This window comes from Rhinatrema bivittatum, chromosome 17 (assembly GCF_901001135.1).
Source record: "Rhinatrema bivittatum chromosome 17, aRhiBiv1.1, whole genome shotgun sequence".
In the NCBI taxonomy this organism is placed as follows: Eukaryota; Metazoa; Chordata; class Amphibia; order Gymnophiona; family Rhinatrematidae; genus Rhinatrema; species Rhinatrema bivittatum.
Window position 1 is genome coordinate 51,915,762 of NC_042631.1, and position 19,598 is coordinate 51,935,359.

Consider the following 19,598-nt stretch of genomic DNA (forward strand, 5'->3'; position numbering starts at 1 on the left):
TTTTTAAAAACTGGCCCACAGGTATTTGTCTATCTCCCTTGTGTGTTTACCATGTAGCATGTATTTCAACAGTTCCCAAAAGCATGCCAAACTGACCCATCATAGGTACATCATGTGGCCTGGAGTCTGGCAGAACTGAGCCAAAAAATCTCCAAAATAAATGTTACATTTTTCCTTAATAATTAGGTAGTAGAACACACCCTAGACCAGGGGTGAGCAAACAGAGCTGCTTGCCTTCTTCCATCAATGCTATCAGTTGCCATCTGACCCCAAGTCTGATTACATCTCTCATAATTATATCTTGGACTCCTGGTCTGGTTTTAAAGTCTTTTGCCAACAAGCAGCTCTTGAACCAGTTGCTGTAAAGTTCAATGGGTTTGTGGTTGGCGCTGCCTAGAGAGGTCCACTAGGCCCACACTGTCAGCTCATGAGGAGTCCAAGTAATGCATGGATCTGGGCAGGCCAAGGCAGCAGACAGCAGAACTGGAAGACAGGCCAGGGGTCAAGGTCGACAGCAGAATGACATCAAGTCCAGAGCCAATGTCTAAGTCCAGGAAGTCAAGCCAAGGAAAGAAGAGACAGGGGAAGGACCAACAAGACAGACAGGGATGAACCAGACAAGGCAAGCAAGGAACCAGGAAAAAGAAGCAAGGTAGAGGACTAGGACCAGAAAAAGGAACAAGATAAGGAGTGAAGCAACACGCACTGGAACAAGAAGCACCAGGGGACCTGTTGCTGAGGCATCTGAAGCATGTTTATATAGGCAGGGCCCTATGATATCATAAAAGGGTGCTGCAGGGACTTTTTTCTTTATGAATTGGGACACTGGGCACATATGGCCCTTGGGAGTGAGTTTGGGAGCCTTGTAGAGATGACAGCATCCTTGTTGCAGGTGTGGCCTGCTTGGCAGTATCTCTGTCATGAAGATTGTTTGCTGGCGTTGGGAATAAGTGCGACAGCTCAAGGGGCCATCCTGTGAATCATCAGTCATGACAGTTGCTATGTAATATGACAATCACACTGCCAGCCAGTGTCAGACACACACAGTCTCTCAGACACAAACACCCATAAACACTCTTTCAGACACCAACTTTCAAGTAAATTTTAAATGGGCTATGCACGTAAATTTCGGGGTTTACGCATGTGGCTGGGCCTTGAGCGCACCGCGTGGATTTTACAATGGGCTCGGCCACACATGTAAACCCCAGTATACGCCGAAGTGCCGGGCCTCTCCTAAAGGGCAGGGCGGGGGCAGGGCGGGCCGGGACAGTGCCATTCGACGCTGTCCCGAGGAAGCATGCACTGGTAGCAGGCTGGTGCGTGGAGATTACTTCTGCTCCAGAGGAGCAATAAGTACCAAAATAAAAAATTTGGAGATAGTTAGGTTAAGTTTAGGGGGAGGAGAGGGGAAGAGGGAGGAAGGTTAGGTAGGGAAGTTCCCTCCATGTGTGCACACCGGGAACTATGTGCACATGGAAATGCACGGGTCTTAACATTTTGAGTCTGAAAGAAGGTGTGTGTGGGTGTCTTTCTCTCTCTCTCTACACACACACACTCTTGCTCTCAGTGCATGGGTGTGTCATAAAGAAAGTGTGCTTATGGGTGTCTTTCTGTGTTAGGTAGAAAGATATACACACACACACACACCCCCTCCATCTCTCACTCTCTCACTCTCTCTCTCTCTCTCTCTGACACACACATTCTGTCATTGTGCTGCTGCTCATATGCTTACAGTGAGTACCCCCGCTCCAGTACTGCCATTTCATTATCTAAAATATTTTGCTTGCTGCCAGCCTTTCCCCAGCCTGCAGCAGCCTTCTCCCTCTCTCTCATTCCCACTCCAAGAGACTCACTGGTTTCACAGCCAGCTGACCCTTTCAGGAGGAAAGCCCAGCCTATAGAAGCCTCCCCAACACTGCACAGCACTTCCTCTTGGCCTACCTCCTCCCTTTTTGTAACTGTAGTTTGCCTCCACTTCTCTGTAGCTGCCCCCCCCCCCCCCCCACGCCACCATTCCAGTACATTCCCACTGGCTAAGTGCTACAGATTCTGCTGCTTGTATGGTTCCCCAGGCTCTGCACTGCCTACCTACTCTAAAGGAGGGAATGGGAGACAAAACTAATCTATGCTGTTTCTCCAGGGCTTAAAAAGAAAAATGAAGCCCTGGCCAAGACTAGAAAACCACAGGACCCAAAGCAGCAAAGCTGTGGAATCCTGCTTTCCCAAGTGGATCCAGCGCAGCAAGGGCTGGTGCATGGGTATTACAGTAGGAAAATCTTATAGCCTTGTACCCCTTAGCCGCTCCTTCCCTACACATAATAAAAATTATACATTTATAACAGTGTTTACATTAAAAAGGCCATTCAAAGTACAGTCATATGAGGTAAACTCACAGCATGTACATTATATTTACATGTGCTTCTGTGGTACCAACCAGAAATCCCTGCAAAATAAAAAATAAAGAGAGACTTGGATCCCATATTGCATTAAGCCTATTGTAACACATATTGGATGTGAGTTCGACTCTCAGAAAGCCTAGGGTAAGCTGAATTACAATTAAAATATCGTAAAACTCTAATACCAAAACAGCAATACAGCCAGCATTCAAACAATTATAACTGTACCTATGAAAAGGCAACACTACAAATATTACACCAGGCCTTAAAACACCAAGGGGGTTATTTTCTAAGCACTTATCGCATGCATTAGGGCCTTTCGCATGCGAAAAGGGCTTTTTCGCAGGGTAACATTAAAATTAGGGGGAGCGGAGGAGTCGGGGCGGAGTTAGGGAGGAATCGGCGGCACTGCTGCCAGCAAACATCGCCGGTAGTAGCGCGGGGAATAGCACCACCTTTTATGGTGGTGCTATGCCCACGATAGCCTGCAGCCGGCCGCACCGTGGCAGGCAAAATTGCACCGCCATGGTGCGATTGGCTGTGGGCTATCGCCTGCCCGCCCGCCCCTTCCTTCACCCCCCCTGCCCCCTTTAGCACAGACTTCATCATTCCGCACAGAATGATGAATCCTGGCCCAAGTTGGAAACCAGAACATGCTAAGCTGCTATAGATCCCTACACAAAACTACATGCTAGCAGAATACTTCATCTCAGTTTCACATACCGAACACAGATAGACCCTCGCCAAATACAGAATAAAGACACCAGAAAATATAAATAGAAACATGCAGACAAAAGCAACTGGAAACCATAAGGTAGGCCTTGTATGTAGCACAACAATGGAAAAACAGAAACATCAAAACATTTTCCATTGGGTATTACATTTCATAAGATAAGTATGACAATTATTTTGTGTTAACATTTTATTTAATGATACACATATACAGTGTTTTGTAAAGACATTAAAAGATATTTAGGTATAGGGTAGTGAACCGGTGAATAAGGAATCAATAGCGTTGGCCTCTGAAGACTGCTTGAGGGCCCATTACATGGCATGAGGCAGCAGATTACACCGTTTGCGCATTTTTTCTTATACCGGTGTCAGTATTTTTGTTTGTTGATGTATTTTGCTGTTTTGTATTTACTAGATTATTCCTCTCTCTTTGTTTTTGATTTTTTTATTATATTTGGGGAGAGTCCACTGTTTTTTAAAAACAGAAACATCATCATTTCTCATAAAACAAAATCACAGCCGCATTACAAGAAGGAGCTGGGGAGACCACGTGGCCAGCTAGACTGACCCACCAGGGCATGCCCGATCTCCCAGTAGGCCAGTCCACCCCTGCCAATGCCTTTTTTAAATGTCTTAGGACTGAATTAGCACACTACCTATGCTCTGTTGTGAATTTCTCTCTACAAGAAGGCCATGTCCCTATTCCTCTAAAATCTACTACAGTGAAATCTGCACTAAAATAAGCAGATAGTAATAAGATAGCTAACTATTGCCCAATTTCAAGCCTGCTGTTTGTTTCTAAACTGCTTGAGAAAGCTCTACTGAAGCAGTTACAACATTTTATGGACAGACGATTACCAATATGGTTTTCGTGCAAATCATAATCCAGAGACTTTACTGCTTTCTTTATTTGATGTTTTCCGATGTGGATTTGATTGTGGGACTGAGTTCTTCTTGTGCTGCTTAACTTAACTGCGGCATTTGATACCATTGACAAAATTCTTGTTAAATGCCTGAGTGACGTTGGGATTGATACTTTAGTTTTACAGTGGTTCTCTGCTTTCTTACATGTTAGAACTCAATGTAAAGTGCTTCCTGGGCAGAAATCAGATATTTTTAGCTTAAGTACAGGTGTGATCCAGGGATCAGCTCTTTTGGCCTCTTTTATTTAAGATATATATATATATATATATAGTATTTTAACCATTTGTCATGTTTTGCCTGATCTAGATGTTGGATATTGTATCTATGCAAATACCGTTTTTATTCCGATCAAAAATTCCTATAATGAAGCGCTAGTTAGAATTTCAAAATGTCTGACTACACTTAAATTGTGACTAACAACAAGCTTTTACTTATTATGAATAAAACAGAAATTATGTATTTAGTTCTATATCCTGTACAAGCTATCCCCAGTTCATTGAGTATTGAAGGGGCACAAATCCTAGGCTCGTAGACTTTGAATTATTTTGGATTCTTCATTGCCATTAAAGCCTCACATCAGCTAGGTTGTAAAAAGTGCCTATTACAAGCTTCATATGCTGAGTACACTTTGCCCGTATCTTAATGAAATTACCTAAAAACTGTAGTATATTCTTTGGCCATGTCTTCTCCAGACTACTGTATTGTTTTGTACATTGGCCTTCCTCAAGCTACCATTAAAGCACTACTTTGGTGACAACAGGGGGAGGGGTGCCATTGCCACTAGCAGGAAGGTTTTGCAACGGCACAGAGCAGTGACATACTAGTGGGGTTTCCACTATCCGCCAGCAAAAGCAAGGTCCTATGGAAGAGGCTAACAGAAGAAGAAGAGGCCCAGCGGTGCTGACGGCATTTCCCGGAGCCAGTGGCAGAAGAAGAGGCCCAGCGGCATGTGTGGGTGTGTGTGTATGAGGCTGTGTGTGCATATGAGGGTGTGTGTTTGTGTGTATGTGTTTGTGTATATGAAGGTGTGCGTGTGTATGAGAGGGTGTGTGCATGTGTGTATGAGAGGGTGAATGTGTGTGTGTGTGTGTATGAAGGTATGTGTGTGTATGAGAAGGATGCCTGTGTGTGTATGAGACGGTGAGTGTATAGAAGAGTGAGTGTGTGTGTGCCTGTATATATATATATATATATATATATATATATATATTTATTTATGAACTTTTAATATACCGATATTCGTGGGACACATCATACCGGTTCACAATAAACTCATGGAGAAAAGGAAATAGAAATATATGAGAGGGTGCCTGTAGGTGTATATGTGTGAGAGGCTGCCTTTGTGTGCGAATGAGAGGGTGCCTGTGTGTGGGGATGGGGTGAAAGAGAGGAAGCATGTGTGTGTGTTCATGGGCAAGACAGGAATCGTTTGTGAGAGATACAGAAGGAAGTGTGTATGTGTGTGAGAGAGAGAGACTGAAGAAACGTGTATCTGTCTCTTTCACACACACACTCAAGCTCCCTCTGTCTCTCACTAAGCATGTAAGTGTGTGAGAGACAGAGGAAGCATATTTTGTTTGTGTCTCTGTGTGTGTTCACGATAATCTCAGGGTGACAGGTATGGAGAGTGGGGGATTTTTAAAATCCTTATTAGATTTAATTACTGGGTGTTATTTGATGTCTGCCATTTTGAAATATTTTATCGATGTTTAGGAAATTTTAAAAAATTTGTACAGGAGCTTCTAATTATATTGAATATTCTATTCATCAGCTGTTTTGAAATGTATATTTTTAGTATGGGTTTACTATTCTGATTGATTTATATATCTTGATTGCATTGTTTTGAGGAATAGTGATTTTCTGCTTTTTCATTGTTGCACTGCATACAGAATCTGGCTTGTGATTTCCAGTTTAGTTTTTAACTGCATGTGTGCGTGTGTGGGAAAGAGAGAGAGATAGAGGAAGCGTGTGTATATGTGTGCTTAGCGTGTGAGAGAAACACAGAGGAAGCATGTCTGTGTGTGAGAGAGATGGAGGAAGCATGACTGTGTGTGAGAGAGACACAGAGGAAGTGTGTGTGTGTGAGAGGTACAGAGAAAGTGTATGTGTGTGTGTGTGTCTCACACAGACACATACTCTCTCTGTCTGTCACCAAGCATGTGTGTGTGTTTAAGAGAGAGGGAGCATATTGTGAGTGTGTGTGTGTGTACATGCGTGCCCCCAGTCTAAGGATGACAGATATGGAGAGCGGGAGATTTTTAAAATCCTTATTAGTTTTAATTATTGGGTTTTATTTGATGTGTCTGCTGTTCTGAAATATTTTATCGATTTTTAGGAAATTTTAAAATTCTATATTGGGGGGGGGGGGGGGGGGCAAAGATGTATCCGCCCCTGGTGCCAAATACTTTAGGTAAGCCTCTGAGCACTACAATATGTCCAGAATTTGGCTACTAGAATTGTATCTGGGACGCCAGTCCATCAACATATTACCTCAGTTTTAATGAATTATCATTGGTTACCAGTAAATTGGCAGATTGAATTTAAAATTTTAAAAGGTCTTTAATAGCCTTGTGCCAACTAGTTTTAATGCCTCTCTGAAATTTTATCAGCTGTCCTGGCCTCTCAGATCATCTCACACAGACTAGATGAATCACGTGAACAGCTTTTTTAGGTGAAAGGTCCTGAGCTTTGGAACTCCTTTCCTCACCCTTTAAAAGAGAAGATCTCACTTCTAAAATTCAGAAAATTGGTTAAGTTTTTCCTTTTCCGAAAAGCTTTTAGCTAACTGTTTCTATGTGCATAAGGCAGGTTTTGACACAGGCTCGAGAAAGTTTTAATGTTTACATTATGCAGCTGACTGTATTAGGTTGTATGGCATGGCCAATGAGCTAATTGCAGGGAATTAACTGCATTACAGGGAGTTCACATTTTTATTTTATTTTATGTTTTATCTTTTTATTTCTGTTATTGCTTAATGTGTATATCTGTTTTAAATGACGTTATGCCATATTTTGACTCTACTACTGATTTTATGAATGTAAATTTGGAAACTGCCTGGGAATTTTGATATAGAGCCACCCCTAGACTACCAAAAATTAAGTTAAAGTATGGAGGGGGTTTTAGGGGGTCTACCTAGATCACCAGGGATTTATTTAATGGAAGAGAGGGGCCTCTAGACCCTAGGGACTAGGTGTTCTTTATTGGGGAGCAGGGAAGTCTCAGAAGGGGCAGAGAGGGGTCAAATGATGGGGTAGTTAGAACCCTGAGGAGGATTTTTCTTTCAAAGGGAAGGAGTTTGGGTAGGGGGCGAGGCTTCGCCGTACAACAATGCCATCATTTAAATTTTTTTTTTTAACATAGGCCTCCTCAATAGGCAGAGGGGGTCTCCAAAGACCCCCGGGGGAATTTTTCACTTTGGGAGCGTCATTTTGGGTTACTGCAGACCTTTCAAGACGATGGTGCCCCTGTACAAAGGGAGCTGCCATCGTGCGTTTTTCAAGGCTCTCCGCAATATTTATTTCTCTCAGAGTTTTTCCATGGGAAAATACATCACGGAGAACTCACAATGATATTTTCTCATGGAGGGGCAAAATATTGCAGGAATGCTTCCCCACAATATTTTGCCCCTTCCACGATAAAATATCACATTTTCTAAATCTAGGATTTAGGGAGATATTCAGCTGCACTTTGAGCTGGGTAAGTGTGGCTAGAGATGACTACCAGCGTTTTGAATGTTAGCTTCTTGGTAAGCAGGGCCCTGTATGTCCAATTAAATGTAATCTTTTGCTGAAGATGCAAGATTATTGATGAAGTTGTTTCTTTCGGGGTGTACTGAGGAGGGCAGAGGCTGGTGCAGATGCTCTGGAAACATAGGGTTTGAATTTCTAAACCCTGCAGGTGACTTTTCTCTTGCTGCTCTTCCTGCATGGTAGGCACATGTTCGGATAGTAGAGAGCAATGGCTGCACGCCCCATCCTCTGCCTGGAGATATGAAGTGACTGCTTTCTTTTCTATTCTCAGGTACCTTTGCCTGTGAACTTCAGAGCGCACGTTGTACAGCGACCCAGCAGATCTTTGCTCATCGAGCTCATCTTCATCTGATGGCCCTCACTGTATCCATAGAACGCTCAGCAAGCACAGTGCAGCCAATCACAGTGCAGCTTCAGACAGCGTTCACACCCCAGAGTCAGGACCTACACCTGGAGAAAGGACCTGACTTCCAGGGAGCCCAGTGAGTGTTGTTATGGGAGGTATTTGGAGTGATGTGGGAAGGCAGATAATGACAGTGGTCATGGAGAGGGTGAGGGAAGTCAGGCAGTGAGTATTACCATGTGGAATGCAGGAGGATGGGCAATGAGTGCCATCAGCGTGGTTTCACCAGAGTGTTGGAGAGCAGCTAGGAAGAGTTGTCTTTGGGGAGATCCCAGGGAGGGGTGGGAAGTGTCAGGTAAGTTTAAATTTCATCTTCTTGCATCATCTACTTTTTGACCACCAGCAGATGCTGATGAGGTCTTCAGAGATGAGTGAGTGGAATATCATTGGGAGGAGAGTTAAATAGGCTACACTGTGAATGTCACCATTGTGGTAGTGGAGAACGAAAGTAGGTTTTGTGTCCATCGGTCGCAGATGGCTGCGACCGCTCTGCCTTATATCTTTTCTACCCTTTTCCTCCTCCTTGGGCAAGATGGCTGCCTCCGGTGCCGAGAGCCGAAACCCTCGGCATCTCCAACTCAGCATGGACGTTCCAGTCCGCCATGCTTCTTCCCGGGACCTCCTAGGGCGCGCACGTTACCTACTCTCAAATACACGTCATGGCGGGAACCTCGGGGGCGACCCCACCACATGGCGTAGATACCTCCGGGCATTTAAAGTCTCCTTCTCTGACCGCTCTAAGCTGTTCGTTTAGATGCGTTGCTACCCTCCAGGGATCTCATAAGAAAATAACAAAATGCCATGCTGGAACAGACCAAGGGTCCATCAAGCCCAGCATCCATTTTCCAACAGAGGCCAAACCAGGACACAAGAACCCGGCAATTATTTATTTATTTTATTTATTTATTTATTAACTTTTCTATACCGAAGTTCAGGTAACAGTGTTGCCTATCACTCCGGTTTACATTGCAACATATAATAAACAATGACAGACTTATGTCTTACAAGGAACAAGGGATGTGAAATAACTTGGATAACATGACTATGAACCAGGACAGAACTAAAGCGAACAAGCCTATGGGTAGGGAGCTTAGCTGCTGGGGAGGGGAAATGTATTCTTGATAATTAAAGGAAAAGGCTTCAGCCTAGGCTATGGTCGTTGATTCGTTGATATCAACGTATCAACTCCAACGTATCACTCCAACGTATCAATTACCCAAACACTGATGTTACTGATGCAATTAATAGCAGTGGCTATTTCCTAAGTAAACTTGATTAATAGCAAGAAATTATCCAAACCTTTTTTGAACCTAACTGCACTAAGCACATCCTCTGGAAACAAATTCCAGAACTTAATTGTGCATTGAGTGAAAAATAATTTTCTCCAATTAGTCTTAAATGTGCTACTTGCAACTTCATGGAATTCCCCTAGTCCTTCTATTATTTGAAAGTATAAATAACCGATTCACATCTCCTCGTTCAAGACCTCTCATGATCTTAAAAACCTCTATCTGATCCCCCCCCCTCAGCCGTCTCTTCTCCAAGCTGAACAGCCGTAACCTCTTCAGTCTTTCCTCATAGGGGAGCCGTTCCATCCCCTTTATCATTTTGGTTGCCCTTCTCTGTATCTTCTCCATCGCAACTATATCTTTTTTGAGATGCGGCGACCAGAACTGTACACAGTATTCAAGGTGTGGTCTCACCATGGAGGCATAGAGAGGCATTATGACATTTTCTGTTTTATTAACCATTCCCTTCCTAATAATTCTTAACATTCTGTTTGCTTTTTTGACTGCTGCAGCACACTGAGCTGATAATTTTATCCTCTATGATGCCTTGATCTTTTTCCTGTGTGGTAGCTCCTAATATGGATCCTAACATCGTGTAACTACAGCAAGGGTTATTTTTCCCTATATGCAACACCTTACACTTGTCCACATTAAATTTCATCTGCCATTTGGATGCCCAAACTTCTCTCGCTTCCAACCACTCTTCGGGGCTTCTACTAACTAGACAACTGCTCCTCGGGGGTCTTCCCCTCTTTCTATTTCAGGATTCTGGACTATCAGGTACTCGCTCCTTGAGGGCCTACCAGTCTGTGTGTCCTGCAGCTCGGACCTTCTGTCCCACCTTCTTCATCACCAGGAAGACGCCGCACTATGCTCCTGTGAGTATCTCTACGATCCGGTGCTCCAACTCTATCCACCAGCCTCGGCCTTGCCCGCACTGCGAGCTGCCTGCTATCTTGAACATCCGGGTGAGACATCTACATCTGAGATGAACGTACAGGCACCTTGCGGACTTCAGTGCCTTTCCTTCCTGCATCATACCATCTATCTACAGCAGTACAATAAAGCTTTCCATCTACAAGTGTCTGCTCTCTGAGGTTAGCCAATCGCTGTGGTTCCCCACGGGGCCCCTCCCTGTGGAAGGAGTCATCTCCACAGCGACTATGGGTCCACTATGCCCCAAACACAACAGATTGCTAACTCCATGGACTCGGCTAAGCTCGCGGTCTTGCAGGCCATTCCTGGCCTAGCCCAGCGGATCACGGAACAACAAAAGTCTTTGGAGAGCCTAGCTACTTCCTTCAGTCAGTTACATGCTCAACTGAATTCTTCAGCAACTGTGAAAGAAGTGCTGTCTCCAGTGGTGACCCTCAAGACCACTGTACCCTTATCCACGCCTACCCGCTTTACGGGTGAAGCCAAGATGTGTAGAGGGTTCATTAATCAATGCAGCATGCATTTTTCATTACAGCCTACCCTCTTTCCCACTGAAGCATCCAAGACTACCTATATCCTATCGTTTCTAGAGGGACAAGCCTTGGCTTGGGCTTCACCATTATGGGAAGCCCATGAAGATCCCATCCTGAATGACCTACCAGGATTTCTTAAACGTTTTAAGTCTGTCTTTGATGACCTGGCTTGCCAGACTGTCGCTGGATCTGCTTTGCTCAGTCTCCAGCAAGGTAATAAGCCACTCACAGACTTCGCTATCGAATTTAAGACTTTAGAATCTGAACTACATTGGGACACTGGATGACTTTGTGCCATATTCATGGAGGGCCTCAACTCTCACTTAAAGGACGAATTAGTGGCTCGTGAATTACCTGATACCCTTGAGTCCCTAATGGAACTAGCTGGGAGAATTGACCGCCGTATCTGTGACTGAACTCAGGAGGCTAAGAGCCCATGAAAGTCCACGGTGGGGGCTACCCGTCCTAAACCTGTACCTATTGCTTCCAGTCTACCGTCAAATCCCTTAGAAGAGGAAGAGCCTAATCAATTAGGCCGAAGCCATTTAACTTCCAAGGAGAGATGTTTTCGCAAACGCATGGGGTTATGCATGTATTGTGGCCAATCAGGCCACACCTTCCAAATTTGTCCCATCTGTCCGGGAAACTGACGGGCCTAGGACCTACTGGAGGACTTCTCCTGGGCCTCACATCCCCTACTCCTCCATTATCATTACCCGTATCTCTGCTCTGCGGAGGTCTTGAGTTTGACTCTCACTCTCATTGATTCCGGGGCCGGAGGTAATTTTATTTTGAAGCTCTTGGTTGAACACCTACAGATTCCTACCCACCAATAGCTAAATCCTTGCTATTGTCACCTATCCATGGGGAACCACTTCCTGGAGAAGTTTCATTGACCACCCAGACCAATGGCCTGCGTACCGGAGCTTTTCACTCTGATTCCATCTCATTTTTTGTATTGGAAAAGGCCATGCATCCGGTGGTACTTGGGATGCCTTGGCTTCAAGATCATATGCCTCAATTTAATTGGGCCACATTGGAACTGTCCCGGTGGGGGCCTGACTGTTACGGCCAGTGCCTCGCGGAGGTTTCACTACACCATCGTTACCTGGTTTATCTCCACAATACGCCTCCTTCCAGGATGGTTTATCTCCACAATACGCCTCCTTCCAGGATGTTTTTTCAAAACAAGCAGCAGATGTACTTCCACCACACAGAGTATTTGACTGCCTCATAAATCTGAAGCCTAATTCAGAACCTCCCAAAGGAAGAGTCTACCCTCTTTCAGTGTCTGAGACTAAAGCCATGTCCAGCTACATACAAGAGAACTTGCAGAAGGGATTCATCAGACCCTCCAAATCTCCTGCTGGTGCAGGCTTCTTTTTCATAGGGAAGAAAGATGGCATCTTACGCCCCTGCATTGATTACAGTGGTTTGAATGAGATTACCATCAAGGACAGGCATCCCCTGCCCTTAATATCCAAACTGTTCGACAGACTCCAAGGAGCCAAGATATTCTCCAAATTGGACCTTAAAGGAGCTTTCAACTTGGTGCATATTCGTGAAGGAGACGAATGGAAAACTGCTTTTAACACCCGTGATGGACACTTCAAATATCTCATCATGCCCTTTGGTTTGAGTGACGCACCTGCAGTCTTTCAAAATATGATGAAGGACATCTTACGGGACTTACTTTATCAATGTGTAGTGGTATATCTTGATGAGATATTGATCTTCTCTCAAGATCTGCAAACTCATCAGGAGGATGTCAAGAAAGTTTTAAGTCGTCTGCGTGAATACCACCTATATGCAAAGCTTGAAAAGTGCAAATTCCATAAAGAGTCTGTACCCTTCCTGGGATACATTGTTTCTAAGAATGGGTTTCAGATAGACCCCAAGAAATTAGAAAGTATCCGGGACTGGCCCTAATCTACGGGTCTGAAGGCTCTGTGCCATTTTTTGGGCTTCACCAATTACTATCATTCCTTCATTAAAAACTACTCATCATTGGCAATCCCTCTAACTGCTATGACCAAGAAGGGTGCCAATCCCGCCAATTGGTCTCCAGAAGCCATATCAGCCTTTCTGACTCTCAAAGAGGTTTTTCAAAATAAGCCGTGATTCCGCCATTCTGACCCACATTGTCCATTCATCGTCGAGGTCGACACATCAGACATTGGTGTGGGAGCGGTTTTAAGCCAGTATAGCGAATCTAATGTGCTCCATCCTTGCTCCTTCTTTTCAAGGCAGTTCTTGCCTGCTGAAAGAAATTATGGAATCGGAGACAAAGAGCTACTCACAATCAAGCTGGCCTTCAAAGAGTGGCGTCCTTGGCTGGAAGGCGCACAACACCAAATAGTAGTTTACACCGATCATAAGAATTTAGAGTACCTCAGACATGCTCAACGACTCAATCACTGTCCAGCAAGATGGTCCCTGTTCTTTAACCAATTCGATTTCCTGCTGAAATATCAGAGAAAGTTCTTTTTCACTCAACGCACAATTAAACTCTGGAATTTGTTGCCAGAGGATGTGGTTAGTGCAGTTAGAATAGCTGTGTTTTAAAAAAGGATTGGATAAGTTCTTGGAGGAGAAGTCCATTACCTGCTATTAATGAAGTTGACTTAGAAAATAGCCACTGCTATTATTAGCAACGGTAACATGGAATAGACTTAGTTTTTGGGTACTTGCCAGGTTCTTATTGCCTGGATTGGCCACTGTTGGAAACAGCATGCTGGGCTTGCTGGACCCTTGGTCTGACCCAGTATGGCATGTTCTTATGTTCTTACCGTCTGGGAGAGAAGAACACTTGGGCTGATGCCTTGTCTCGATCCTTCTCACCTCAGGATGTGCCAGATGAACCCCTTCACATCATTGACCCCGGTAGAGTGATTCTTGCAGCCACTCATACGGTACTCACCGGGAAGATGGTGGTGGCCAGAAATCTAAGGAAAAAGCTGTTGAAATGGGCACACTATTCCCCTCTGGCAGGCCGTCCGGAACAGAGTCGTACCCTAGCTATGCTACGATACTATTGGTGGCCAACCATGAAAAAGGATGTACAAGTTTATGTGGGTTCCTGTGCTGTCTGTGCCAAGTAGAAACCTCCAGCCGGACGTCCTTGGGGTTTGTAACAACCTCTACCATCGCCGGATGAACTCTAGACACATATAGCAACCGATTTCGTGGTAGACCTGCCACCATTCAATGGAAAGAACACCATTTGGATCACAGTTGACCGCTTTTCTAAAATGGCACATTTTGTAGCGTTACCAGAATTGCCCTCTGCTACAGAATTAGCAAAACTCTTCATTAAAAACATCTTCCACCTTCATGGGATGCCCAAGCATATCCTATCCGACAGAGGAGTACAATTTACTGCAAAGTTTTGGAAAGCGCTATGTCAAAAATTTGACATCGCCTTGGATTTAACCTCCGCTTACCATCCTCAGTCTATCGGCCAGACTGAGACAATGAATAGGACACTGAAACAATTTCTATGTTCCTATGTCAATTCCAGGCAAAACGATTGGGCTGACTTACTGCTTGGGCAGAATTTGCCATCAATTCACATCCTGCTAATCCTACGGGGTCTTCTCCCTTCCAACTCGTCTACGGAAGACAACCTCTGCCCCCTCTGCCAATTCCGTTATCAGTGGCTTCTCCTGCTGCACAGACTACTGCAGCTGAGCTATGTAAACTGTGGAAGCAAACTAAGGAGTTACTACTCAAAGCAGGACAGAAGGCAAAAAGAACCTACGATGCTCATCATTGAAAGGCACCACAGTTTCAGCCTGGAGACAAAGTCTGGTTAAGTACCAAGTATCTTCGCCTAAAACGTCCTTCAGCACGCTTTGCTCCTCGCTATGTTGGACCCTTTGCTATCCTTCAGCGATTAGGGAATCTGATATACAGTTTGAAACTACCTCCATCAATGAAGATACACAATGCATTCCATGTCTCTGTTAAAACCACTGATCCTCTCCAAGTTCTCCAAAAAGAACCCAGAACCAACCAGTCTGGACACTGAGGACGACATTGAATATGCCATGGATGATATCTTGGATGTCCGTAAGAGAGGCAAGATATGGGAGTATCTCATCTCCTGGGAGAACTATGGACCAGAGGAGAACTCATGGGAACCACTGGCTAGCATCACAGATAAAGACATGGTACGTCAATTCCACCTGATGCACCCACGGAAACCCAGACCACCTGGAAGAGGTCTTGGAGGGGGCCCTTTGAAGGGGGGTACTGTTGCGTCCGTCCGTCGCAGACGGCTGCAACCGCTCTGCCTTACATCTTTTCTACCCTTTTCCTCCTCCTTGGGCAAGATGGCTGCCTCCAGTGCAGAGTGCTGAAACCCTCGGCGTCTCCAACTCAGCATGGGCGTTCCAGTCTGCCATGCTTCTTCCCAGGGCCTCCTAGGGTGCGCGCGTGCAAGTTGCCTACACTCAAATACACGTCATGGCGGAAACCTCGGGGGTGTCCCCACCGCATGACGTAGATACCTCCGGGTATTTAAAGCCTCCACTCGCTAAACACCGTTGAGTTAGCAAGGACTTTGGTTCAAGCTTCTCTGACCGCTCTAAGCTGCTCGCTTAGACGCCTCGCTACCCTCCAGGGATCTTGCTCCTTATGAAGCTCTAGACACCCACTCCTTGGGGGTCTCTTGCTTCCAACCACCCTTCGGGGCTTCTACTAACTAGACAACCGCTCCTCGGGGGTCTTCCCCTCTTTCTATTTCAGGATTCTGAACTATCAGGTACTCGCTCCTTGAGCGCCTACCAGTCTGTGTGTCCTGCACCTTGGACCTTCGGTCCCACCTTCTTCATCACCAGGAAGACGCCGCACTACGCTCCTGTGAGTACCTCTACGATCCGGTGCTCCAACTCCACCCACCAGCCTTGGCCTTGCCCGCACCGCGGGCTGCCCGCTATCTTGAACATCCGGGTGAGACATCTACATCTGAGACTGTTGAACGTACAGGCATCTTGCGGAATTCAGTGCCTTTCTTTCCTGCATCATAACATTTATCTACAGCAGTACAATAAAGCTTTCCATCTACAAGTGTCTGCTCTCTGAGGTTAGGCAATCGCTGTGGTTCCCCAGGGGACCCCTCCCCGTGGGAGGAGTCATCTCCATACCTGTTATGGTCCCGGGCCGTGCCCCAGGACCTCCTCTTACCTCGCGGCCAGCCCGGGCTGCTGGAAGCCTCCTTCGGCCGTCGAGGCCCGACCTGGCTCCTGCTGCAGCTCTCCCTTCGCAAGGGAGATGCCATCGACCCGACGCGCTTGGCCGCACCCCCTAGGCATGCGCGCGGGCCCCGAACTTTTAAAGGGGCCAGTGCGGGAAGAGGGAAGGCAGCCCTCGGATGATGTCAGTTGATGCAGGGTATTTAAACCCTGCAGCTTGGCCTAAACCTCGCCTTGCAACAAGGTTCACTCAGTTTGAGTTTCTAGTTGCTGCATCTGGATCCCTGATCGTCTTCAGCTTCTGGCTTCTGATCCTGCTTCGTCCACTGACTCCGGCTTCAGCTTCCGTCCTTGGCTTTGTCTTCGGCTTCTGGCTTCCTTCCCTGCTTCGTCCACTGACTCCGGCTTCAGCTTCCGTCCGTGGCTTTGTCTTCGGCATCTGATTCCCGGCTTCTGACCTTGGCTCGTTCCTGGACTCCGGTTTCAGCCCTCTCCTCTTCTTCAGGTATCCTGTTTTTCACTCGCCTGGAGGTTTCGCCTAAGTCCCAGTGGCTCGGGCCCTCACAGGTTCCTCCCGGGGGGACCGCGGGCTTCCAAGGGTAAAGTCTCTTCAGACCTTCTGGGCTCCGCCGCTTCACTGGAACACCTCTTCGGGCTTCTCTTCTGGTCCTCGGTCGCAGAGGATTGCACCTAAGTCCAAGAGGCCTGGATCCCTATGGGCTCCTCCTGAGGGGACCTCGGGCTTCCAGTGGTGAAGCCTTCTCAGGACAACCTCTTCAGCACCGCCTCCCAGCTGCGACGTCCACTGTGGGCTCCCCACAGTGCAACACTATCTGTCTCAACCGGCCCAAGGGTCCACATTCCTAACAGTTTGCAAGGCCATGGACCCGGCGGATGTCACGGGCTTGAAAGCCATTCCAGGTATTGCACAGAGGTTGCAACAACAATAAATCTGCATTGACTCCCTAACAACGACCATGCAGAGATTAGCTGACCGGATTGACGGAGCCATCGCATCCAGTTCCCCGGCACCTGTAGCTGTGGCTGATGTCGAACTGACCACGCCCATACAATTACCAGCACCCTCACGGTACTCTGGGGATGCGAAATTATTCCAAGGATTCCTTAATCAATGTTTCATTCGGTTCAATCTACTGCCAGCCCAGTTTCCCACGGATCGGATCAAGACTAGCTACATTATTTCACTGTTGGATGGGAAGCCCCTGGCATGGGCCTTTTCACTATGGGAGCATCAGGACTCCCGCCTAGCTAACCTGGTGCAATTTGTCACCACCTTCCGACGGATCTTCGATGAGCCCTCCCGCGGGCCTACAGCCGCCTCAGAATTATTTCAGTTACTCCAGGGTAACCGGCCTCTTTCTGAGTATGCTGTAGAATTTCAGACACCTGCAGCCGAGTTGAACTGGGGGAATGACAGCCTGCACGCTATATTTCTGGAGGGCCTCTCCTCAAGATTTCAAGATGAGCTGGCGGCCAGGGATCTCCTGGACGACTTGAATGGTCTCATCAATTTGGTGGGTTGCGTGGACCACCGTATCCAACGCCGGTTCTGGGAAAGGAGGTCTGCTCAGAGACCCGGGAGCTCTGGAACCACACTCGAACAATGCAATGAAACAAAATATCTCCTTGTGACCTTGGGCAAAATATCTCCTTGTGACCTTGGGCAAGTCATTTTACCCTCCATTGCCTCAGGTACAAAAACTTAGACTGTAAGCCCTCTGGGAATAGAAAAATACTTACAGTACCTGAATGTAAACCGGTGTGATATCTCGATTGAGATTGAATGTCTGTATATAAAAATAATTAATACATACATACATACCTTCCCGACCAGTGCACTCCCCTTCTGCCTCTCCAGGAAATCAAGATGCAGAACCTATGCAGTTGGGCCGAGGCACAATTTCTCAAGAGGAAAGGCGAAGATGTCATGCCCACGGCCTGTGCCTGTATTGTGGGGGCAAGGGACACTTCCTTGCCCGGTGTGGCGAGCATACGGGAAACGCCCAGACCTAGGGATAGTCAGGGAGCTAACCCTAGGTAACACCACTTCTGCCTCCCCGTGTACTGTTCCAGTGACCATACTACTTCCCGAAGGGAACTTCGATATGCTGACTTTGATTGACTCCGGAGCCGCGGGGAATTTTATCTTCAGGGATTTAAGAACATAAGAACATAAGAAAATGCCATACTGGGTCAGACCAAGGGTCCATCAAGCCCAGCATCCTGTTTCCAACAGTGGCCAATCCAGACCATAAGAACCTGGCAAGTATCCAAAAACTAAGTCTATTCCATGTTACCATTGCTAATGTCAGTGGCTATTCTCTAAGTGAACTTAATAGCAGGTAATGGACTTCTCCTCCAAGAACTTATCCAATCCTTTTTTAAACACCGCTATACTAACTGCACTGACCACATCCTCTGGTAACAAATTCCAGAGTTTAATTGTGCGTTGAGTAAAAAAGAACTTTCTCCGATTAGTTTTAAATGTGCCCCATGCTAACTTGATGGAGTGCCCCCTAGTCTTTCTACTATCCGAAAGAGTAAATAACCGATTCACATCTACCCGTTCTAGACCTCTCATGATTTTAAACACCTCTATCATATCCCCCCTCAGTCTCTTCTCCAAGCTGAAAAGTCCTAACCTCTTTAGTCTTTCCTCGTAGGGAAGTTGTTCCATTCCCCTTATCATTTTGGTAGCCCTTCTCTGTACCTTCTCCATCGCAATTTAGTCCAACAGCTTCAGATTGGGGTCTAACCCCAAAGACCTCCTGTCCGAGTGTCTTCCATTCATGGGACTCCTCTCCCAGGGACTATCTCTACTTGTACCAAGCCCCTCATGCTATGCATGGGTCTCCTGCATGTGGACGAAATCTCGTTATCTCGTTCCTCATCTTGGAAAAGTTCATGCACCTGGTCATTTTGGGGCTAGCCTGGCTGCGGAAGCATTCCCCGGTAATCCATTGGGATACTCTCCAGGTTGCGTCTTGGGGTTTGTTGTGCTTTGACACCTGTTTGACCACGGTCCCTCGACCTTCGATACCTCTCCTGATCGCCCCTTTAGCATTGCCGCTCCACTATCAGGACTACATAGATGTCTTCTCGAAGGAGAAGGCTGAGCTCCTTCTGGAGCACCGACCTTTTGACTGTGCTATCAACTTGATCCCCGGTATCACGCCGCCACGAGGACGGGGGTACCCGTTGTCACTCTCAGAGACGCGAGCCATGTCCGCATATATCCAGGAGAACCTGGACAGAGTGTTCATTAGGCCATCCAACTCCCCACCCGGAGCTGGGTTCTTCTTCGTAGCAAAGAAAGACGGGTCTCTCCGACCTTGTATAGATTATCTCGGTCTGAACAATATTACACGATGTGACCGATACCTGCTACCATTGATTCCGGAGCTACTGGATCGACTACAA

At 46.4% G+C, this 19,598-nt stretch overlaps 1 protein-coding gene across 1 annotated transcript in view; it reads left to right on the forward strand.

Annotated features, from left to right (window-relative positions):
• Positions 1-19,598, forward strand: part of PGGHG (protein-glucosylgalactosylhydroxylysine glucosidase) — a 270,873-nt gene that overhangs the window by 66,039 nt on the left and 185,236 nt on the right. Inside the window, exon 4 of the mRNA XM_029582660.1 lies at positions 8,073-8,283. Coding sequence (XP_029438520.1) covers positions 8,073-8,283 — 211 coding nt within the window. The remainder of the gene's footprint in view (positions 1-8,072; positions 8,284-19,598) is intronic.